This window comes from Lepidochelys kempii, chromosome 5 (genome assembly GCF_965140265.1).
Source record: "Lepidochelys kempii isolate rLepKem1 chromosome 5, rLepKem1.hap2, whole genome shotgun sequence".
Lineage (NCBI taxonomy): Eukaryota > Metazoa > Chordata > Testudines > Cheloniidae > Lepidochelys > Lepidochelys kempii.
The window spans coordinates 136,637,902-136,662,352 of NC_133260.1; the positions used below are offsets into that span (position 1 = coordinate 136,637,902).

Here is a 24,451-nt window from a genome sequence, read left to right on the forward strand (position 1 = left end):
CTCACGAAAGCTTATGCTCAAATAAATTGGTTAGTCTCTAAGGTGCCACAAGTACTCCTCTTTTTGCGAATACAGACTAACACGGCTGTTACTCTGAAACCGATTTCAGTCTCTCTCCACAGGTACTACTGCAGAGAGGGATTTGGAAGAGCCCTCTGAGGGAAGGGATAGGAAGAAGACCCCATCGACCGGAAGGCATGAAATGCATTGTCCTAGGGATGGGGGTTCCATGACCACCACTCCCAAGAGGTGGAGATGGGAGGTGGAGGTCAGGGACTCCCTCCTCAGGGGGACGGAGTCATCCATCTGCCGACCAGACCGGGAGACTCGAGAAGTGTGCTGCTTGCCTGGAGCTAGAATTCAGGATGTGATGGAGTGTCTGCTGAGACTGATCAAGACCTCGGACTGCTACCCCTTCCTACTTCTCCATGCGGGCACCAATGATACTGCCAAGAATGACCTTGAGCAGGTTACTGCAGAGTACATGGCTCTAGGAAGAAGAATAAATGTGTTTGAGGTGCAAATCAGGTTCTCGTCCATCCTCCTTGTTGAAGGAAAAGGCCCAGGTAGGGATCGTCAAATTATGGAGGTGAATGCGTGGTTACGCAGATGGTGTTGGAGAGAGGGCTTTGGATTCTTCGACCATGGGATGTTGTGCCAGGAAGAATGATTGCTAGGAAGAGATGGGATCCACATAACGAAGACAGGGAAGAGCATCTTCACAGGAAGGCTTGCTAACCTAGTGAGGAGGGCTTTAAACTAGGTTCGCCGGGGGATGGTGACCTAAGCCCAGAGGGAAGTGGGATACTGGGAGGAAACACAAGGAGGAGGGTGCAAAAGAGGAAGCCTCCAGATACATACTGAGAAAGTGGGGCAATCGGCTAGTTATCTTACTAGCAAGAAGCCTGGGAAACAAGCAGGAAGAATTGGAAGTCCTGGGACAGTCAAGGAACTATGACGTGATTGGAACAACAGAAACTTGGTGGGGAAGTTCACATGACTGGAGCACTGTCACGGATGGGTATAAACTGTTCAGGAAGAACAGGCATGGGAGGAAAGGTGGAGGAGCTGCATTGTATGTAAGAGAGCGGTATGATTGCTCAGAGCTCCAGTCTGAAACTGGAGAAAAGCCTATTGAAAGTCTTTGGGTTAAATTTATAGGCGACAGCAACAAGGGTGATGTAATGGAGGCCATGTGCTATAGACCACCAGATCAGAAGGATAAGGTAGACAAGACTTTCTTTGGACAACTGACAAGTTTCCAGATCACAGGCCCTGGTTCTAATAGGGGACTTCAAGCACCCTGACATCTGCTGGGAGAGCAATACAGCAGTGCACAGACAATCCAGGAAGTTTTTGGAGAGTGCTGGGGACAACTTCCTGGAACAAGTCCTGGAGGAACCGACCAGGGGCTGCGCTCCTCTTGACCTGCTGCTCACAAACAGGGAAGAATTGGCAGGGGAAGTAGAAGTAGGTGGCAACCTAGGCAGCAGTGACCACAAGATGGTTGAGTTCAGGATCCTCACAAAAGGAAGAAAGGAGAATAGCAAATTATGTATCCTGGAGTTGAGAAAAGCAGACTTTGACTCCCTCAGGGAACTGATGGGCAGGATCCCCTGGGAGGCTAATATGAGGGGGAAAGGATTCCAGGAGAGCTGGCTGAATTTTAAAGAAGCCTCATTGAGGGTGCAGGAACAAACCATCCTAATGTACAAAAACAATAGCAAATATGGCAGGCGAGCAGCTTGGCTTAACAGTGAAATCTTTGGTGAGTTTAAACACAAAAAGGAACCTTACAAGAAGTGGATACTTGGACAGATGACTAGGGAGGAGTTTAAAAATATTGCTCGGGCATGCAGGGGTGTAATCAGGAAGGCCAAAACACAAGTGGAGTTGCAGCTAACAAGGGATGTGAAGGGTAACAAGATGGGTTTTTACAGGTATGTTAGCAACAAGGAGGTGGTCAGGGAAAGTGTGGGACCCTTACTGAATGGGGGAGGCAACCTAGTGACAGATGATGTGGAAAAGTTGAAGTACTCAATGCTTTTTTTGTCTCGGTCTTCACAGACAAGGTCAGCTCCCAGACTGCTAACCTGGGCAACACAGTATGGGGAGGAGGTGAGCAGCCCTCAGTGGTGAAAGAACAGGTCAGGACTATTTAGAAAACCTAGACATGCACAAATCCATGGGTCCAGATCTAATGCATCCAAGGGTTCTGAGGGAATTGGCTGATGTGATTGCAGAGTCATTTGCCATTATCTTTGAAAACTTGTGGTGATCAGGGGAGGTCCCGGATGATTGGAAAATGGTAAATATAGTGCCCAAATTTTTAAAAGGGAAGGAGGAGAACCCAGGAAACTACAGCCTCACTTCAGTCCCTTGCAAAATCATGGAGCAGGCCCTCAAGCAATCCATTCTGAAGCACTTGGAGGAAAGGAAGTTGATCAGGAACAGTCAACATGGATTCACCAAGGGTAAGTCATGCCTTACCAACCCGACTGCCTTCTATGATGAGATAACTGGCTCTGTGGATATGGGAGTACTTGTGGCATCATAGCCCTGGTCTACACTAGGACTTTAGGTCGAATTTAGCAGCATTAAATCGATGTAAACCTGCACCCGTCCACACAATGAAGCCCTTTATTTCAACTTAAAGGGCTCTTAAAATCGATTTCCTTACTCCACCCCTGACAAGTGGATTAGCGCTTAAATCGGCCTTGCCGGCTCGAATTTGGGGTACTGTGGACACAATTCGACGGTATTGGCCACTGGGAGCTATCCCAGAGTGCTCCATTCTGACCGCTCTGGACAGCGCTCTCAACTCAGGTGCACTGGCCAGGTAGACAGGAAAAGAACTGCGAACTTTTGAATCTCATTTCCTATTTGGCCAGCGTGGCAAGCTGCAGGTGACCATGCAGAGCTCATCAGCAGAGGTGACCATGATGGAGTCCCAGAATCGCAAAAGAGCTCCAGCATGGACCGAACGGGAGGTACGGGATCTGATCGCTGTATGGGGAGAGGAATCCGTGCTATCAGAACTCCGTTCCAGTTTTCGAAATGCCAAAACCTTTGTCAAAATTTCCCAGGGCATGAAGGACAGAGGCCATAACAGGGACCCAAAGCCGTGCTGCGTGAAACTGAAGGAGCTGAGGCAAGCCTACCAGAAAACCAGAGAGGCGAACGGCCGCTGCGGGTCAGAGCCCCAAACATGCCACTTCTATGATGAGCTGCATGCCATTTTAGGGGGTTCAGCCACCACTACCCCAGCCGTGTTGTTTGACTCCTTCAATGGAGATGGAGGCAATACGGAAGCAGGTTTTGGGGACGAAGAAGATGATGATGATGATGAGGTTGTAGATAGCTCACAGCAAGCAAGCGGAGAAACCGGATTTCCCGACAGCCAGGAACTGTTTTTCACCCTGGACCTGGAGCCAGTACCCCCCGAACCCACCCTAGGCTGCCTCCTGGACCCAGCAGGCAGAGAAGGGACCTCCGGTGAGTGTACCTTTTAAAATACTATACATGGTTTAAAAGCAAGCATGTGAAAGGATTACTTTGCCCTGGCATTCACGGCTCTCCTGGACGTACTTCCAAAGCCTTTGCAAAAGGTTTCTGGGGAGGGCAGCCTTATTGCGTCCTTCATGGTAGGACACTTTACCACTCCAGGCCAGTAACACGTACTCGGGAATCATTGTACAACAAAGCATTGCAGTGTATGTTTGCTGGCATTCAAACAACATCCGTTCTTTATCTCTCTGTGTTATCCTCAGGAGAGTGAGATATAATTCATGGTCACCTGGTAGAAATAGAGTGCTTTTCTTCAGGGGACACTCAGAGGAGCCCATTCCTGCTGGGCTGTTTGCCTGTGGCTAAACAGAAATGTTCCCCGCTGTTAGCCACAGGGAGGGGGGAGTTTTGAAGGGGTAGCCACGCGGTGGGGGGAGGCAAAATGCGACCTTGTAACGAAAGCACATGTGCTATGTATGTAATTGTTGGGAACACTGGGGCATGGCCACTAGGTAACTCGAGGGGATGGAAGACCACAAGTGTCAATGAAGCCCCCTCGCACTAGGCCCCTGTGTCCTTGGCCCCCCCCTCCTGCCTGGAGGCACTCGCAGCAGCTCTGCGTGCTAGGCCCAAGTGTCCTTGGCCCCCCCGCCTGGAGGCACACACAGCAGTTATGCTAAAAATCTGCAACAGTATGTTGCAGAGTCAAACTGCCTGAAACTAAGCAAAGCCAAACAAAAAAAATATAAAAAAACAATGCTAAATAAAGCAGCTTTATGTATAGTTTAACAAATAATACAGAGAATCAGGGAACTAGCTGGGAACTGGATTGGCTGGCTATATGGATACAGCAGGCCACCTATCAAAACCAGGAGTATTCAGTTGCAGTACTCACTAAGGGAGTGTTATGTTTTACCCGAAACCAATCTGATCCCTATGGGCATCCTGTAAAAAAAAGCTCCTGTGTTATTACACAGTGGGCTAATGGGTATTAAATAAAGACCAACAGGGGAGGCCAACGGTGTGGATGTAATGGTTCCTCCCCTTTTAAAAAAACACTTACAAATAATCTTACCACAAAAAAGGGGTTAAAAAATGTAACTTGCCGTCCAGTTAATATCTCCAATGTAGCAAGCCAATGGTGGGTTTGTAATAGTCCCTATAGCAAGTGTAATTTAAACAGCACAATTAAAAATGCCCCCACTTGTACCCAATCAAAAAAATAAAATGCCCCCCTAGGGGCATATAAACTGTTTAAAAAAGCAGCCTTAAATATCCCAGAAATCCCCTTAAAAAACAGTCCTTACTGGGCCCTACAGGGTCACTATTTTATATGTGGCCAAAAGGCTTACAAAGTGCTGCCAGCCAACTGGACAAATAGCTGTTATATAGCTCATAAAGTTCCTCATCTTGCCATAACTGCCACACTGCCCAAAAAAAAAATTAAAAATGCCCAAAACACCTCTGTTAAGTCACAAAAAAAAACCCTGCGGCAACTAACTAAAGCATTAGCAAGCAATATAAAAAATCCCCTCACAACCAAAAAGCTGGTAGGGTGCTCTGTACTAAAAATAGCACCACTATTTACTGGGCCAGCCATGGCATGCATAGGCCGCTATACTGTAAGGCTGCAAATAGTACTTAAAAAAGTAGCCTTAAAATCAAAAAACTCAGTTAGTAATTTAAAGTCCGCAATAAAAACATTAAATAAAAAAATACAGCAGCTCAAAACGTTTTCCCTCCAAAACAGGCTGGCTTTAAACTATCTCTTGGCATCCCAAGGAGGGGTTTGTGCCCTCATCGGGCCCCAATATTATATATATATAAATAATAGCAGTTATAAAATCTATAAAAAGGTGGTACAGGCTAAGGCCCATGCCCCGAGCCGAAGCACAGGTTGCCTATACTGCCCCAGAAAACAATTGGTTGTAAACCTTGTTTTCAGGCTAAGGTTTGTCGTCTTGGCTTAATGGTTTATTTAGCCTGCTATTAAAATTTCTCTTTCCTATACTGCTTGTATTACTGGTATTATGCTGTGCAGTATCATATGTCAGAGCCCTTTTGCAAAAGTTAATAAGTCATTCTCTTCAGGGCTATCACAAAGTGCTTATGCAAAGTCATATTATAAAAAAATAAGTAGCCCTAGTAAAAAAACTCAAAGCCAAGGCTGTTAAATGTTCTCAAAGGGGGGAGTTGTTAAAAACACTGAAGCATGGCCACTAGGTAACTCAAAAAAATAAAAAAACACAAGTGTCAATAAAGCCCCCTCGCACTAGGCCCCTGTGTCCTTGGCCCCCCCCTCCTGCCTGGAGGCACTCGCAGCAGCTCTGCGTGCTAGGCCCAAGTGTCCTTGGCCCCCCCGCCTGGAGGCACACACAGCAGTTATGCTAAAAATCTGCAACAATATGTTGCAGAGTCAAACTGCCTAAAACTAAGCAAAGCCAAACAAAAAAAATATAAAAACACAATGCTAAATAAAGCAGCTTTATATATAGTTTAACAAATAATACAAAAAATCAAAAAACTAGCTAAAAACTAAATTGGCTGGCTATATAAATACTTGGGGCAGCTTGCTATTAAATAAATATGCTAAAAAAATATATATATATAAAAGCCTGTGTAACTTCCTGCTCTGTTGTGCAGGATTTGAGATTTTATTCTCCCTGTACCTTTTTGCAGCTGCAAATAAACTTTTCTGCTTCTCCACCCCGTTGTAATTATTGGGTATAGCACACCGGGTAACTAACCACTCAAGCTGTTGTTCAGCCTCTCGGCACTGGGTGCCGGCAACATAATGTTAACAGCAAGGTTTACCCTGAAAGAGTGTAGCCACTGTTTTATAAAATGTGTCTTTTTAAATACCGCTGTCCTTTTTTTTTTCTCTACCAGCTGCATGTGTTTCAATGATCACAGGATCTTCTCCTTCCCAGAGGCTAGTGAAGATTAGAAAGAAAAAAAAACGCACTCGAGATGAAATGTTCTCTGAGCTCATGCTGTCCTCCCACACTGACAGAGCACAGACGAATGCGTGGAGGCAAATAACGTCAGAGTGCAGGAAAGCACAAAATGACAGGGAGGAGAGGTGGCGGGCTGAAGAGAGTAAGTGGCGGGCTGAAGACAGGGCTGAAGCTCAAATGTGGCGGCAGCGTGATGAGAGGAGGCAGGATTCAATGCTGAGGCTGCTGGAGGATCAAACCAGTATGCTCCAGCGTATGGCTGAGCTGCAGCAAAGGCAGCTGGAGCACAGACTGCCACTACAGCCCCTGTGTAACCAACCGCCCTCCTCCCCAAGTTCCATAGCCTCCACACCCAGATGCCCAAGAACGCGGTGGGGGGGCCACCGGCCAACCAGCCACTCCGCCACAGAGGATTGCCCAAAAAAAAGAAGGCTGGCATTCAATAAATTTTAAAGTTGTAAACTTTTAAAGTGCTGTGTGGCATTTTCCTTCCCTCCTCCACCACCCCTCCTGGGCTACCTTGGGAGTCATCCCCCTATTTGTGTGATGAATGAATAAAGAATGCATGAATGTGAAGCAACAATGACTTTATTGCCTCTGCAAGCAGTGATCGAAGGGAGGAGGGGAGGGTGGTTAGCTTACAGGGAAGTAGAGTGAACCAAGGGGCGGGGGGTTTCATCAAGGAGAAACAAACAGAACTTTCACACCGTAGCCTGGCCACTCATGAAACTGGTTTTCAAAGCTTCTCTGATGCGCACCGTGCCCTCCTGTGCTCTTCTAACCGCCCTGGTGTCTGGCTGCGCGTAACCAGCAGCCAGGCGATTTCCCTCAACCTCCCACCCCGCCATAAACGTCTCCCCCTTACTCTCACAGATATTGTGGAGCACACAGCAAGCAGTAATAACAGTGGGAATATTGGTTTCGCTGAGGTCTAAGCGAGTCAGTAAACTGCGCCAGCGCGCCTTTAAATGTCCAAATGCACATTCTACCACCATTCTGCACTTGCTCAGCCTGTAGTTGAACAGCTCCTGACTACTGTCCAGGCTGCCCGTGTACGGCTTCATGAGCCATGGCATTAAGGGGTAGGCTGGGTCCCCAAGGATACATATAGACATTTCAACATCCCCAACAGTTATTTTCTGGTCTGGGAATAAAGTCCCTTCCTGCAGCTTTTGAAACAGACCAGAGTTCCTGAAGATGCAAGCGTCATGTACCTTTCCCGGCCATCCCACGTTGATGTTGGTGAAACGTCCCTTGTGATCCACCAGAGCTTGCAGCACTATTGAAAAGTACACCTTGCGGTTTATGTACTCGGCGGCTTGGTGCTCCAGTGCCAAGATAGGGATATGGGTTCCGTCTATAGCCCCACCACAGTTAGGGAATCCCATTGCAGCAAAGCCATCCACTATGACCTGCACATTTCCCAGGGTCACTACCCTTGATATCAGCAGATCTTTGATTGCGTGGGCTACTTGCATCACAGCAGCCCCAACAGTAGATTTGCCCACTCCAAATTGATTCCCAACTGACCGGTAGCTGTCTGGCGTTGCAAGCTTCCACAGGGCTATTGCCACTCGCTTCTCAACTGTGAGGGCTGCTCTCATCTTGGTATTCATGCGCCTCAGGGCAGGGGAAAGCAAGTCCCAAAGTTCCATGAAAGTGCCCTTACGCATGCGAAAGTTTCGCAGCCACTGGGAATCGTCCCAGACCTGCAACACTATGCGGTCCCACCAGTCTGTGCTTGTTTCCTGAGCCCAGAATCGGTGTTCCACAGCATGAACCTGCCCCATTAGCACCATGATGCATGCATTGGCAGGGCCCATGCTTTCAGAGAAATCTGTGTCCATGTCCTGATCACTCACGTGACCGCGCTGACGTCGCCTCCTCGCCCGGTATCGCTTTGCCCGGTTCTGGTGCTGCATATACTGCTGGATAATGCGTGTGGTGTTTAATGTGCTCCTAATTGCCAAAGTGAGCTGAGCGGCCTCCATGCTTGCCTTGGTATGGCATCCGCACAGAAAAAAGGGGCGGAACGATTGTCTGCCGTTGCTCTGACGGAGGGAGGGGCGACTGACGACACGGCTTACAGGGTTGGCTTCAGGGAGCTAAAATCAACAAAGGCGTGGCTTTACATTAAGGAGTATTTCAGGCAGGACTTCACGGAGGGTTCCAATAAGAAATGGTGCACCTAAGTTATTGTTCTTATTGGAACAAGGAGGTTAGCCTGGCCTCTGATTGATACATGGCTAGATTTACCTCGCTGCACCTTCTCTGTGAGTGACTGCAGTGTGACCTAGAGGAATGAGTCCCCTAGACGGGGGAGGAGGCAAATGAGTACAAAACAAATCTAATCTATTTCTTGTTTTGATCCACTCCATCTATCTTTTACATCTTTGGCTGGCAGCAAACGGTGCAGAAGGACTGCATACCATCCACATCTCATGGCTGCTCAGCAGAAGATGGTGCAGTAGGACTGCTAGACATCCTCATCTCTTGCCTGCCCGGCAGAAGATGATGCAATAGGACTGCTAGCAATCCGTATCACCTGCCTACTCACCATAAGACAGTTCAATAGGACTGACTGCAGGACTAAAGAGAATGACCTGGTCAAATCACTCCAAATTTAGTCCCTGTGCCCATGTCTGCCAAGGCACTCCCAGCCGACGTGGCCAGGAGCACTTCGGACATGACGAGGACGGCTACCAGTCATACTGTACCGTCTGCTGCCACAAGGCAATGGGTTGCTGCTACTGTGTAGCAATGCCGTACCGCGTCTGCCAGCACCCAGGAGACATACGGTGACGGTTACCTGAGCGGGCTCCATGCTTGCCGTGGTATGGCGTCTGCACAGGTAACTCAGGAAAAAAGGCGCGAAACCATTGTCTGCCCTTGCTTTCACGGAGGGAGGGAGGGAAGGGGGGCCTGACGATATGTACCCAGAACCACCTGTGACAATGTTTTAGCCCCATCAGGCATTGGGATCTCAACCCAGAATTCCAATGGGCAGCGGAGACTGTGGGAACTGTGGGATAGCTATCCACAGTGCAATGCTCCGGAAGTCGACTCTAGCCTCGGTACTGTGGAAGCACTCCGCCGCGTTAATGCGCTTAATGCACTTAGAGCATTTTCTGTGGGGACACACACACTCGAATATATAAAACCGATTTCTAAAAAAACTTCTATAAATTCAACCTTATTCCGTAGTGTAGACATACCCTTAGAGACTAACCAATTTATTTGAGCATAAGCTTTCGTGAGCTACAGCTCACTTCATTGGATGCATACTGTGGAAAATACAGAAGATGTTTGTTTTTATACACACAAATCATGAAAAAATGGGTGTTTATCACTACAAAAGGTTTTCTCTCCCCCCACCCCACTCTCTTGCTGGTAATAGCTTACGTAAAGTGATCACTTTGTCCTTACCCATAACTATTTTACATTTGGGGACAATGTATACCTTCAAATCAGTGGCACTGCTATGGGTACCCGCATGGCCCCACAGTATGCCAACATTTTTATGGCTGACTTAGAACAACGCTTCCTCAGCTCCCGTCCCCTAATGCCCCTACTCTACTTGCGTTATATTGATGACATCTTCATCATCTGGACCCATGGAAAAGAAGCCCTTGAGGAATTCCACCATGATTTCAACAATTTACATCCCACCATCAACCTCAGTCTGGTCCAGTCCACACAAGAGATCCACTTCCTGGACACTACAGTGCTAATAAACGATGGTCACAAAAACACTACCCTATACCGGAAACCTACTGACCGCTATTCCTACCTACATGCCTCCAGCTTTCACCCTGACCACACCACACGATCCAGTGTCTACAGCCAAGCTCTAAGATACAACCGCATTTGCTCCAACCCCTCAGACAGAGACAAACACCTACAAGATCTCTGTCGAGCTTTCTTACAACTACAATACCCACCTGTGGAAGTGAAGATACAGATTAACAGAGCCAGAAGAGTTCCCAGAAGTCACCTACTACAGGACAGGCCTAACTAAGAAAATAACAGAAAGCCACTAGCCATCACCTTCAGCCCCCAACTAAAACCCCTCCAACGCATTATTAAGGATCTACAACCTATCCTGAAGGATGACCCAACACTCTCACAAATCTTGGGAGACAGGCCAGTCCTTGCCTACAGACAGCTCCCCAACCTGAAGCGAATACTCACCAGCAACCACATACCACACAACAGAACCACTAACCCAGGAACCTATCCTTGCAACAAAGCCCATTGCCAACTGTGCCCACATATCTATTCAGGGGACACCAGGGCCTAATAACATCAGCCACACTATCAGAGGCTCATTCACCTGCACATCCACCAATGTGATATACGCCATCATGTGCCAGCAATGCCCCTCTGCCATGTATATTGGTCAAATTGGACAGTCTCTACGTAAAAGAATAAATGGACACAAATCAGATGTCAAGAATTATAACATTCATAAACCAGTCGGAGAACACTTCAGTCTCTTTGGTCACGTGATTACAGACATGAAAGTTGCGATATTACAACAGAAAAACTTCAAATCCAGACTCCAGCGAGAGACTGCTGAATTGGAATTCATTTGCGAACTGGATACAATTAACTTAGGCTTGAATAGAGACTGGGAGTGGCTAAGTCATTATGCAAGGTAACCCATTTCCCCTTGTTTTCCTAAACCCTCCCCCCATCCTCAGACGTTCTTTTTAAACCCTGGATTTGTGCTGGAAATGGCCCACCTTGATTATCATACACACTGTAAGGAGAGTGATCACTTTACATAAGCTGAAAGAAAAGGAGTACTTGTGGCACCTTAGAGACGAACCAATTTATTTGAGCATAAGCTTTCGTGAGCTACAGCTCATTTCATCGGATGCTATTACCAGCAGGAGAGTGGTGTAGGGGGAGAGAAAACCTTTTGTAGTGATAAACACCCATTTTTTCATGATTTGTGTGTATAAAAACAAACATCTTCTGTATTTTCCACAGTATGCATCCGATGAAGTGAGCTGTAGCTCACAAAAGCTTATGCTCAAAGAAATTGGTTAGTCTCTAAGGTGCCACAAGTACTCCTTTTCTTTTTGCGAATACAGGCTAACACGGCTGTTACTCTGAAACCTGTGGATATGGGGAAAGTGATGGACGTGATCCATGTTGACTTTAGCAAAGCTTTTCATACGATCACCCATAGTATTCTTGCCAGCAAGTTAAAGAAGTATGGGCTGGATGAATGGACTATACGGTGGACAGAAAGCTGGCTAGATTGTTGGGATCAATGAGTAGTGATCAACGGCTCGATGTCTAGTTGGCAGCCAGTATCAAGCAGAGTGCCCCAGGGGTCGGTCCTGGGGCTGGTTTAGTTCAACATAGAATCATAGAATATCAGGGATGGAAGGGACCTCAAGAGGTCATCTAGTCCAACCCCCTGCTCAAAGTAGGACCAATCCCCAACTAAATCATCTCAGCCAAGGCTTTGTCCAGCCTGACCTTAAAAATATCTAAGGAAGAAGATTCCACCACATCCCTAGGTAACGCATTCCAGTGTTTCACCACCCTGCTAGTGAAAAAGTTTTTCCTAATATCCAACCTAAACCTCCCCCACTGCAACTTGAGACCATTACTCCTTGTTCTGCCATCAGCTACCACTAAGAACAGTCTAGATCCATCCTCTTTGGAATCCCCTTTCAGATAGTTGAAAGCAGCTATCAAATCCCCCCTCATTCTTCTCTTCCGCAGACTAAACAATCTCAGTTTCCTCAGCCTCTCCTCATAACTCATGTGCTCCTGTCCCCTAATCATTTTTGTTGCCCTCCGCTGGACTCTCTCCAACTTTTCCACATTCTTCTTGTAATGTGGGGCCCAAAACTGGACACAGTACTCCAGATGGGGCCTCACCAATGTCAAATAGAGGGGAACAATATGTCCCTCGATCTGCTGGCAATGCCCCTAAATATATATCCCCAAATGCCGTTGGCCTTCTTGGCAACAAGGGCACACTGTTGACTCATATCCAGCTTCTCGTCCACTGTAACCACTAGGTCCTTTTCTTGAGAACTGCTGCCGAGCCATTCGGTCCCTAGTCTGCAGCGGTGCATGGGATTCTTCCGTCCTAAATGCAGGACTCTGCACTTGTCCTTGTTGAACCTCATCAGATTTCTTTTGGCCCAATCCTCTAATTTGTCTAGGGCCCTCTGTATCCTAACCCTACCCTCCAGCGTATCTACCGCTCCTCCCAGTTTAGTGTCATCTGCAAACTTGCTGAGGGTGCAATCCACACCATCCTCCAGATCGTTTATGAAGATATTGAACAAAACTGGCCCCAGGACCGACCCTTGGGGCACTCCACTTGATACCGGCTGCCAACTAGACATGGAGCCATTGATCATTACCCGTTGAGCCCGACAATCTAGCCAACTTTCTATCCACCTTATAGTCCATTCATCCAGCCCATACTACTTTAACTTGCTGGCAAGAATACTGTGGGAGACCATGTCAAAAGCTTTGCTGAAGTCAAGGAACAACACGTCCACCGCTTTCCCCTCATCCACAGAGCCAGTTATCTCATCATAGAAGGCAATTAGATTAGTCAGGCATGACTTGCCCTTGGTGAATCCATGCTGACTGTTTCTTATCACTTTCCTCTCATCTAAGTGCTTCAGAATTGATTCCTTGAGGACCTGCTCCATGATTTTTCCAGGGACTGAGGTGAGGCTGACTGGCCTGTAGTTCCCAGGATCCTCCTTCTTCCCTTTTTTAAAGATGGGCACTACATTAGCCTTTTTCCAGTCGTCCGGGACTTCCCCGGATCACCATGAGTTTTCAAAGATAATGGCCAATGGCTCTGCAATCACATTCGCCAACTCCTTCAGCACTCTTGGATGCAGCGCATCCGGCCCCATGGACTTGTGCTCGTCCAGCTTTTCTAAATAGTCCCGAACCACTTCTTTCTCCACAGAGGGCTGGTCACCTCCTCCCCATGCTGTGCTGCCCAGTGCAGTAGTCTGGGAGCTGACCTTGTTCGTGAAGACAGAGGCATCTTTATTAATGATCGATGGGATGGACTGCACCCTCAGCAAGTTTGCAGATGACACTAAAATGGGGGGAGAGGTATATATGCTGGAAGGTAGAGATAGGGTCCAGAGTGACCTAGACAAATTGGAGGATTGGGCCAAAAGAAATCTGATGAGGTTCAATAAGGACAAGTGCAGAGTCCTGCATTTAGGACGGAAGAATCCCATGCACTGCTACAGGCTGGAGACTGACTGGCTAAGCAGTTCTGCAGAAAAGGACCTAGGAGTTACAGTGGATGAGAATCTGGATATGAATCAGCAGTGTGCCCTTGTTGCCAAGAAGGCCAACGGCATATTGGGCTGCATTAGTAGGAGCATTGCCAGCAGATCAAGGGATGTGATTATTCCCCTCTATTCGGCACTGGTGAGGCCACACCTGGAGTATTGTGTCCAGTTTTGGTCCCGCCACTACATAAAGGATGTGGACAGATTGAAGAGAGTCCAGCAGAGGGCAATGAAAATGATTAGGGGGTTGGGGCACATGACTTAGGAGGAGAGGCTGAGGGAACTGGGCTCATTTAGTCTGCAGAAGAGAAAACAGTGAGGGGGGATTTGATAGCAGCCTTCCCACAGGGGGGTTCCAAAGAGGATGGAGTTAGGCTGTTCTCAGTGGTTGCAGATGACAGAACAAGGAGCAATGGTCTCAAGTTACAGCAGGGGAGGTCCATGTTGGATATTAGGAAACGCTGTTTCACTAGAAGGGTGGTAACGCGCTGAAATGGGTTACCTAGGGAGGTGGTGGAGTCTCCGTCCTTAGAGGTTTTTAAGGCCTGGCTTGACAAAGTTGGGGTTGGTCCTGCTTTGAGCAGGGGGTTGGACTAGATGCCCTCCTGAGGTCTCTTCCGACCCGGACCTTCTATGATTCTATGCTGAGCGGCGTCACTGCTATTCTGATCTGGCTCCTCTTTGTCTGTCTTAGATGTTTCCTTGGGCGGTCGCTCTAAACCGGAAACTGCCCTCTTACACGTGGATTCGAAGGATCCCAGCTGGAATCGGAGAGCTGTCCCTCTCCCAGGGGACACCGAGGGCTCCTGCACCTGCCAGACCTGGATTCGTGCTTCCTTCTCTCAGAGCTGCCCCTCCCTGAAGAATCGGCAGCAGCAGACTCTGACCCATACCACGCTGAAGGATCCTGTACCGGGGCTTAACTCCCCGGAGCTGCTCTGCTTCTCCTTTGGGCTTGGGGAGGAGAAGGAGCCTGATGACTGTGAGGACTGCTCCACCAGCCCCAGTGCCCTCCACACAGACAGCAGGGATCCTGCAGGGGGCCCAGCTGCACCCCGTTGGTGGGGGAAGCCTGATCAGCAGCAGCTCCAGCACACTCAGAAGCCCTAAGTCGTCAGGATGCACGACTCGAGACCAGTGTCCCACAAGCCAACAGCCCTGGGACTGCGAGGGGGAGGGGGTAAATGAGGGGAGGAGGGCAGTCGGGACAGTGATTGGGGAGAGGGCGGGGGGACTGAACAGCAGCTTGCCAGCGCAGGGTTAGGGGCAGGCGAGCGGAGCCCCTCTCTCAGCACTGGGGAGGCCAATGTCCGTGTGAGCAGGTCAGGCTGGACAGGCTCAGCAGCAGGGGACCAATGGGTGAGACTAGTCAGGAGAGGGTTAAACTAGCTACAGAGGGGGTGGGCTAGGGGGGCAGACACTTGGCAACCCTCCGCCCTGTCGCTTAGTCTTGGGGCAGGGCCCCCAGGAACCCAGGTGTCCAGGGCAGGATGGAAATTAGTTCTTATTGCTGCTGTCTCAGTGCTGGGAGCCAGGAGGGATTGGGGGGAGGGCATTAGGAGGGGCTGGGCACACTCCTGGGTGAGGACCAATGTCACAGGCCAGTACCACTGACACAGGGGAATCAGGGGACTGGTGAGTGAAAATCTTGTCAGGAAGGGCAGAGCAGGGCCGGGGGCAGGAAGTTCATCAGAGAGACCCCCACAAGCCAGGGACAGTTCAGCAGTGCCAGGCACTGAACGTTTATGTATCATCACCATGCTAACTGAGACAGCACAATCAGGGGCCTGGCTACAGCCCCCACACTGGGGGCTGAGCAGGAAGAACAGCTCTTTACACATCTATCGATAGCGTGCAGGAGAACCTGCCTGACCCTGGCAGCTCCAACTGGCAGCAATGGTCTCAAGTTGCCGGGGGGGGGGGGGGAGAGGTCTAGGTTGGATATTAGGAAAAACTATTTCACTAGGAGGGTGCTGAAGCACTGAAATGGGTTACCTAGGGAGGTGGTGGAATCTCCATACCTAGAGGTATTTAAGGCCTGGCTTGACGAAGCCCTGGCTGGGATGATTTAGTGGGTGCTGGTCCTGCCATGAGCAGGGGGTTGGACTAGATGACCTCCTGAGCTCTCTTCCAACCCTCATCGTCTATAACATGTGCTGTGATTTCTGCTGCCAGGAGTGAGGTAGCCCTGGAGCTTCTGCACGTTACAGGGGCTGATTCTCTAACTAACTCTCCAACCCAAGTCAATGTCAGACCCTCCTCCTGAGGAGTGAAGAGGAATCTGACCTTACCTAAACTCACTCTAGAAAAAAGACAAAATGAACAATGAAGGCTCACCAGTGAGCAGCTTCTCCCCAGGGCTGGGTGAATGCAGCGCTGCCTGCTCGTGTGACTTAACTGTGCATCTCATGATAGTGGGTGGTTTTATTAAAGCCCGAGCTCCTGGGATTAGCGGAGTCTTCGCTCTTTTTTAAAAGTAATAAGAGCAGCAGTGAAAACCCTGAAAATTTGTCCTCGAAAGGCTCAAACCAGAAAGCAAATAAAAATAATCTCCAATGCGTAGACTGGTAGACTGTCGGTCCTTCATCAGTTCAGACTGAGCCGATCACAACACATCTTCCAATCTTCTCTCGCTCTGGCCATCCTTCGCCATGCTAGTCCATATCTCCTTAATAGGAAATCCAGTTTCCTTTTGACGACCTGGCACCTGAGATTCTTTGCAGCCTCTCGTCGTTCGAATGCCTCACTGCCTCCGGAGTGGCGATCGAGGAACGTGCAGAGAACCGAGACTTGGTTTTCCATGTTGTTTTAGCCATTGTTTTCAGCCACCCGCTGGCTGGGTTGTCAGTGGCGCGTTAACCTCTCCAATTTAGCTAGTTTACAGCCTCAGAAAGAGGGATTATACGCCCCTCCACAGAGGAAGCAACCCCCTCGCTGGGCTGACAGTCTGACACCTTGACAGCATGGTTAGACCTGCTGGAGAATGCACTCCGCTACCATCGCTGTCGAACAGCCAGGGTTACCGCTGCACCACGCTGAGGCATTGAAGTAGGATTTGCAGCAGAATCTCCAATATTATTCCCAAAATACTCATGACACTTAAGATAAGGCAAACTCAGCATTTTGTGGGCCTGACTTGTGATGTTTGAACACTTGGGGCTATCGATATTGGGATTCCCCATCACTCGGTGTCTGGGCATTGAGCCAAGACATCTCAGAGCCCTGTTCTAGCTCTAGGGTCTGACAGCGTCACTATCGTAGCCGGGAGGAACAAACCCCTCCACGCAGGAATTGCTGGGTACAATTCTCTGGCCTGGGTAACCAGAAGGCCAGACTAGTCGTGTCTGATGGGACCTTCTGGCCTTTGCCCCTCTGATGCTCTGCCTGGGAAATGACCACACATGAAGGGCGGGGGGTCCTCCGAAGCAGCTGCAAGTGGGACTGGTAGCAGAAATCTGGAGTGTTTGGGGAGGGAACAGCATGACAGTCCCATTCTGAAGGGTGTCAAAAAAGTTTTTCACGTGAAAACCTCCATCCTGCAGCCCCTCGCTCCCATGTTCACACTGACTCTTATGAGAAAATGCCCCTCTGAGCCTTCCGTCCCCTCCCCCTGCTCACACTGACACCACCATCCCCGATGTGGATCCCTGTGTCCCTTCCACCTGCTTACATCAACACGCCCCTCTCTGCGTCCGTGGGCCAGGCCTTGCCTTGCACTCACCCTTGTTGTGGTTGTAGAGCTCACGCAAGGCGTTCAGACTCGCATTGAACCAGGCCTGCCAGCGCCGTGCACGCCAGGTCTGCTCATCCCAGTGCTGTGGGTCCACGTTCCGAGCCATCCATTCTGTGTGTGGCTCCACCCTCCGCTTCTCGCTGGTGTAGTCCACGAAGAGCTGATCATCCACGTAGCCGACAGCGCTGTACCAGGGCAGCCCTGGGCCGGGCTCCGACACCACTGTGTTGTATATGCGCGTGGAGTGCAGGCCTAAGGGAGGGGAAAATTCGGGGCGGGGGGGGTAGGGGGGGTCAGATCGAAGCTCCTGACAATATGAGAAGTAGCACCAGGCCTCAGGAATGCTCCTGTGCGAGGGAGACCTGGGGATGGGCCCACACAACAGCCTGTCCAGGGAGAAAGAGGGGTCAGGGTAGGAGGTGAAAGCAGGGGGGGGTCAGGGCTGGAGAGGGGCAGAGGAAGTACAGGGTGGCTGGAGTGTGTGTGAGGAGTAGGGGAGCAGACAGGGAGAGTGTATTGGGGGTACAGGGACTAAAGGAAATGAGAAGAAGGAAAGTGGGCCCAGGAGAAAGGGCAGGGCTGGAAGTGGGGGTGAGGAGCAGGAGTGGGATGTTATGGGGGAGTGTGGAGTAGGAGAAGGGCTGGGGGGCTGAAGCTGGGGGGAGGGGGGAAGTGTCCAAGCTGCAGGTGGGAACCAGGGCCCCAGCTGTTTACATAATTTACTATAATTTATTAAGAACATAAGAATGGCCATACTGAATCAGATCAAAGGTCTGTCTAGCCCAGCATCCTGCCTTCCAACAGTGGCCAGTGCCAGGTGCTTCAGAGGGAATGAACATCAAATGAACACCCTATCACCCATTCCCAGCCTCTGGCAAAACACAGGCTAGGGACACCATCCCTGCCCATCTTGGCTAATAGCTCGCAGCTCCTGGCCATTGCAGTCTGAAGTCACAGAGACTGCTGGAAGTCATGAATTCCATGACTTCTGTGTCCTCTGTGAAAAAAACATAGCTTTAGTCATGGTTTTATATACTGTTATCATAAACCCCCTTAGTTCTCTCTTTTCTAAACTGAAAAGTTCCAGTTTTATTAATCTCTCCTCATACGGCAACCGTTCCTTACCCCTAGTCATTTTTGTTGCCCTTTTCTGAACCCTTTCCAATTCCAATATATCTTTTTTGAGATGGGGCTATACGGGGAGACTTTGGCAAACCAGTAAAGTGCCTGAAACCACTATGGCTTATTGCTAAAAGCAGCCAAGTCAGCAGGTTTAGCTTAACCAGGGGGAGGGGCGGAGGGTTGGGTGCCACAGAGAGGGTAGCTTGACCCCGTGTCCTTCCTGATACGAACTGTGTTGTAGTTGCTGATACATGCAACTTAGAACAGCAGGATGTGCCCCAGGAATGGGCCTCAAGGCTGCAAACTCTGGAAAAACCCGCACCTGGTTAATCGATAATCAGAAGGAGCCTCTTGCTTGCCCATTGGAACTGCTTGCTTTATTTAAGGGACACGTCATTCTATTACTAATGTATAAATAAGGGGGAAAAGTTTGAGGTGGTGGGACTCTTCAGGACTGGACTCTCCCTCTGGCTGCATCTTGTGTTCCCCACTAGCAGACGGGCTGCCGCTGTGCCACTCGAGAGCCACACTCAGCTTCGGCTGCCGCTGTGCCACTCGAGAGCCACACTCAGCTTCGGTAATTATCGAGGGTTGGGAGTGTTTTACTAACCTGTTGCGGATGTGTGTAAGTGCATGAGACTAAGTAAAGTTTAGCTTTAAGTGAAAGCACTCTTGTGTTGTCCTGTTTGTGCCGCCATCTATTGGTTGGATGGCCATGTCTCCCCTGATTTATTTCCTGACACCACCTCACACAGAGTAAAAGTTACCAACAGCTTTGGGTTGAAAGAACCCCGGGTAACAGGGCAACCACATCTGTATGCAGTATTCAAGGTGTGGGCATACCATGGATTTATAGAGAGGCCAATATGATATTTTCTGTCTTATTATCTATCCCTTTCCTAATGATTCCCAACATTCTGTTCATTTTTTTTGACTGCCGCTGCACGTTGAGTGGATGTTTTCTGAGAACTATCCCCTAAGACTCCAAGATCTCTTTCTTGAATGGTAACGACTAATTTAGATCTCATCATTTGATATGTGTAGTTGGGACTATGTTTTCCAGTGTATTACTTTTCATTTATCCACACTGAATTTCATCTGCGATTGTTTTGTCCAGTCACCCAGTTTTGCAAGATCCATTTGTAACTCTTTGCAGTCTGCTTCGGACTTAACTTATTCATGCTGTGGCTGCACCCTAGGTCCCCTGTTGGGACCAGGCCCCCTGTTGTGCCAGTCACTGCATAGGCCCTGCCCCATGGAGCTCACAGGCTGATCACCTGTCCCTACAGTGGGGTTCACCTCACAGACCCACAGGCAGGATCAGGGCCAAAGCAGGGGGTGGGGAGGGGCTGCAGCCACTGAACCCCTGATCCCTTCACTCCAGTGAGCATCACACTGACATCAGACACGGCTCAGGGGAGTTACACACATATCTGGGGTTTGGGACCTGGGGATCAGGCTGACACAGGCTGGTGCCTTGTTTGGTCCTGTCAATTCCTCAGTGTCTCAGGGGATATTTAGTCTCAGACCTGGCAGACCCTCAGTGTGGACCCTCACTCACTCACACAGCCCCCGTGGAGCCCTCACTCACCCGAGTAAGTGTAAGCGGGGGAATGGTCCCACTATTGTGGGAACTTTCCTAGATTCTGCACTACCCCACTGAAATGGGCTACTGAAAGGATCTGAGTCCTCGCTCCCACTTCCTTTACCCAGAGGCCTCCCTGCCCTTGAGGACTCCCCTTCCACTGTCCTGTCTGGCAGAGTCCTCGTAACCCCAACAAGGCTGGGCCCAGGATTCCTGGGGAGCTCGACCCCCAACCCTGCTGTGGCCACCTAGGACAGGGGTTAGTACTCTGGGGTACTCTCTCTGCACTGGGCAAGTCCCTGACCCACTGATCATTACAGACAAGTTAAAGCAAATATAAGCTATTTAATCGACAATTAATTTAAAAAAGAATAAGGAAAAATGGGAAAGGTTAAAGGAAACACATCACCCCACTCTGTGGCAGGGAACATCACAAACAGGGCCTCTGGAACGTCAGGGCACTTCACAGTCCGCTCCTGGTAAGTCCCAGGCCCCTTCTCAGGCCCTGGCCGTGCTGCAGGGATGCTGAGGGTTGCACACTTGCTCTGGTGGTGGCCACACATCTCCAGACTTTGGGCGGTGGGACCCTTCTTCCCAGCATCAGCCCCCTCCCAGTCTGGCCTGCAAGGATCCTTGGCTGGGGGTGTCTTTCTGTGCTGTGCCCCTTTGCCAGGGTCCCCCCTTGGCTGCCCCCCGTTGCTCACCATACATGGCTCTAGCTCCAGCCCCACTATTCTAGCTCCAGCTCCACTCCGCCTCAGCACGGATGCTGCTGCTCTGCCTCCAGCCCCCTGGGCTGTGTCTCTGGCCCCGCTGGCTCTGCTCCCTTCAGCCCTGCTCCCAGCACAGGGTCTGCTCTCCCTGGGCTGTGCCTCTGGCCCCGCTGGCTCTGCTCCCTTCAGCCCTGCTCCCAGCACAGGGTCTGCTCTCCCTGGGCTGTGCCTCTGGCCCCGCTGGCTCTGCTCCCTTCAGCCCTGCTCCCAGCACAGGGTCTGCTCTCCCTGGGCTGTGCCTCTGGCCCCGCTGGCTCTGCTCCCTTCAGCCCTGCTCCCAGCACAGGGTCTGCTCTCCCTGGGCTGTGCCTCTGGCCCCGCTGGCTCTGCTCCCTTCAGCCCTGCTCCCAGCACAGGGTCTGCTCCCCCTGGGCTGTGTCTCTGGCCCCGCTGGCTCTGCTCCCTTCAGCCCTGCTCCCAGCACAGGGTCTGCTCTCCCTGGGCTGTGCCTCTGGCCCCGCTGGCTCTGCTCCCTTCAGCCCTGCTCCCAGCACAGGGTCTGCTCTCCCTGGGCTGTGCCTCTGGCCCCGCTGGCTCTGCTCCCTTCAGCCCTGCTCCCAGCACAGGGTCTGCTCCCCCTGGGCTGTGTCTCTGGCCCCGCTGGCTCTGCTCCCTTCAGCCCTGCTCCCAGCACAGGGTCTGCTCTCCCTGGGCTGTGTCTCTGGCCCCGCTGGCTCTGCTCCCTTCAGCCCTGCTCCCAGCACAGGGTCTGCTCTCCCTGGGCTGTGTCTCTGGCCCCGCTGGCTCTGCTCCCTTCAGCCCTGCTCCCAGCACAGGGTCTGCTCTCCCTGGGCTGTGTCTCTGGCCCCGCTGGCTCTGCTCCCTTCAGCCCTGCTCCCAGCACAGGGTCTGCTCTCCCTGGGCTGTGTCTCTGGCCCCGCTGGCTCTGCTCCCTTCAGCCCTGCTCCCAGCACAGGGTCTGCTCTCCCTGGGCTGTGCCTCTGGCCCCGCTGGCTCTGCTCCCTTCAGCCCTGCTCCCAGCACAGGGTCTGCTCTCCCTGGGCTGTGCCTCTGGCCCCGCTGGCTCTGCTCCCTTCAGCCCTGCTCCCAGCACAGGGTCTGCTCTCCCTGGGCTGTGCCTCTGGCCCCGCTGGCTCTGCTCCCTTCAGCCCTGCTCCCAGCACAGGGTCTGCTCTCCCTGGGCTGTGTCTCTGGCCCCGCTGGCTCTGCTCCCTTCAGCCCTGCTCCCAGCACAGGGTCTGCTCTCCCTGGGCTGTGTCTCTGGCCCCGCTGGCTCTGCTCCCTTCAGCCCTGCTCCCAGCACAGGGTCTGCTCTCCCTGGGCTGTGCCTCTGGCCCCGCTGGCTCTGCTCCCTTCAGCCCTGCTCCCAGCACAGGGTCTGCTCTCCCTGGGCTGTGCCTCTGGCCCCGCTGGCTCTGCTCCCTTCAGCCCTGCTCCCAGCACAGGGTCTGCTCTCCCTGGGCTGTGCCTCTGGCCCCGCTGGCTCTGCTCCCTTCAGCCCTGCTCCCAGCACAGGGTCTGCTCTCCCTGGGCTGTGTCTCTGGCCCCGCTGGCTCTGCTCCCTTCAGCCCTGCTCCCAGCACAGGGTCTGCTCTCCCTGGGCTGTGTCTCTGGCCCCGCTGGCTCTGCTCCCTTCAGCCCTGCTCCCAGCACAGGGTCTGCTCTCCCTGGGCTGTGTCTCTGGCCCCGCTGGCTCTGCTCCCTTCAGCCCTGCTCCCAGCACAGGGTCTGCTCTCCCTGGGCTGTGCCTCTGGCCCCGCTGGCTCTGCTCCCTTCAGCCCTGCTCCCAGCACAGGGTCTGCTCTCCCTGGGCTGTGTCTCTGGCTCCATGGCTGCAGCTCTCCCCCCAGGACAGATCTGCTCTGAGGGCTGTTTCTGTGACACTGCTCCCAGCTCGGACCTGCTTCCTGGGCTGCTTTTCTGGCCCCTCTGGCTGGCTCTGCTCCCCAGCTCAGCTTGGGCCCCTGCTCTCTCCTTGGCTCAGTCCCACTCCATTGGACCCAGGCAATTCCAGCTCACAGGGAGGATGGGACCCCAGGCCTCCTGACTCCCTGATTAGCCTGCCCGCCCTGTCAATTAGGCTGACCTGGAGCATTAGCCTCTCCCCATTGACCCTGGGGACTGTCAGTTTCAGGGTCTTGATTTCCCATTGACCCTCCCCCTTTTGGTACTGGGAGCTAGCAACGAAAATCCCCCCACTGAATGTTAGTAAGAGGGCTGCTCAAATCCAGTCTCCCCAGCAGGCAGAGGGGGCCTGAAACCAGGAGTTTCTCACACCCTAGGCAATGTCCAAACCACTAGGCTCCTCCTACACTGTTGTGTGAGTTCACGTGTGGGTTCGATCCAGCAAGCAGCCTGAGCACCCTCACCGCATCGGGCCCGCAGACAAGGGCGGAGGACATCTGTCATCTCTGGGCCCATGCATCACTCTGGGGCCCAGGCATCCAGGAGCCTAGCAGGAGGCTGCAGGGCACAGGAACACAGGTCCCGAGGGAACTGTTAATGCACAAATGTAGGTGCCAAGTGAGTTCAGGGACCTACCGTGCTCAGCAGCAGCTGAGTGGGAGATTCTGTGAATCCTAGTGGTCTGATTCTGGGATTTAGGCACCTTAGCCCCTTTATGGATCTAGCTCAGGAGCAACAGGAACAGCATGGAGCAGAGTCTGATCCCGCTCCTGCCTCTCAGAGGCTAGGCTCCCTCCCTCTGACACTGCCCTGCAGTGGCCTCTCCCCTCCCACTTGCCTGGGGTCAGACCATGGTGGGACAGAGGCTTCTCCTCTCCTGTTGCTGCTGCTTCCAGCCCCTCCCTCTCCCCTCCTCACTCCATCTCTTCTTTTGCCCAGCCCTGCACCTAATTTCTCTGTTCTCCCCTCCATGCTGCTGTCATCTGCCACCCACCCAGCTCCTCCCCTCGTCAGCCCTCTCTGGTCCCCACCACGGCTCTCCCTTCCAGCCTCCCACACTCGTCCTCCATAACTTCAGCTTCTAAGGTGATGGCCCATCTGACCCTCTGTTCCCCATTTCCAGGATCAGCTGGAAAGCAAAAGGCTGAGGAGGAGGCCAGGTGACAATGTTTGCCAGGAACAAGAACAAAAGACTAAGGAGGGGGCCTCTCAGGGCTAAGTGTGGGCTGTTGGAGGGAGGAAAAGCTTCTGGATTGGAACTAAAGAGAGAGCTCTTGGTCCTGGACAGACCCAGATGGACTTTGCTGTCACTTTCTGTTCTCTATGTTAACTAAGGATGTTCTACACTGTGCTCTAGTGACCTAATAAACCCTCCTGTTTTTACAACACTGGCTGAGAGTCACTCCAGAGTCAGGAAGTCAGAGGGAGCCTTTCCCAGGAGTCTTGTTCAGGTGCTCTCCCTGAGGGGAGCTCACGGCATGAAGCAGGGTGTTGAAGGCTCTGAAGTTCAGTTCCAGGAGGCGATGAAGCCAAGCAGCTTACCCCAGTGAGAGTGTGTGACCCTAAGGGGATTGACACACTGAACGGGTCACCCCAGGAACTGTTCC

General features: G+C 51.5%; 1 protein-coding gene across 9 annotated transcripts in view; it reads right to left on the reverse strand.

Annotated features, from left to right (window-relative positions):
- The window catches only part of LOC140911914 (class I histocompatibility antigen, F10 alpha chain-like), a 93,248-nt gene that overhangs the window by 60,364 nt on the left and 8,433 nt on the right, over nucleotides 1-24,451 (reverse strand). For all 9 annotated transcript variants that reach the window (XM_073346071.1, XM_073346069.1, XM_073346066.1 and 6 more), the window contains exon 2: nucleotides 17,487-17,750. In XM_073346071.1, the coding sequence (XP_073202172.1) occupies nucleotides 17,487-17,750 (264 nt within the window). The remainder of the gene's footprint in view (nucleotides 1-17,486; nucleotides 17,751-24,451) is intronic.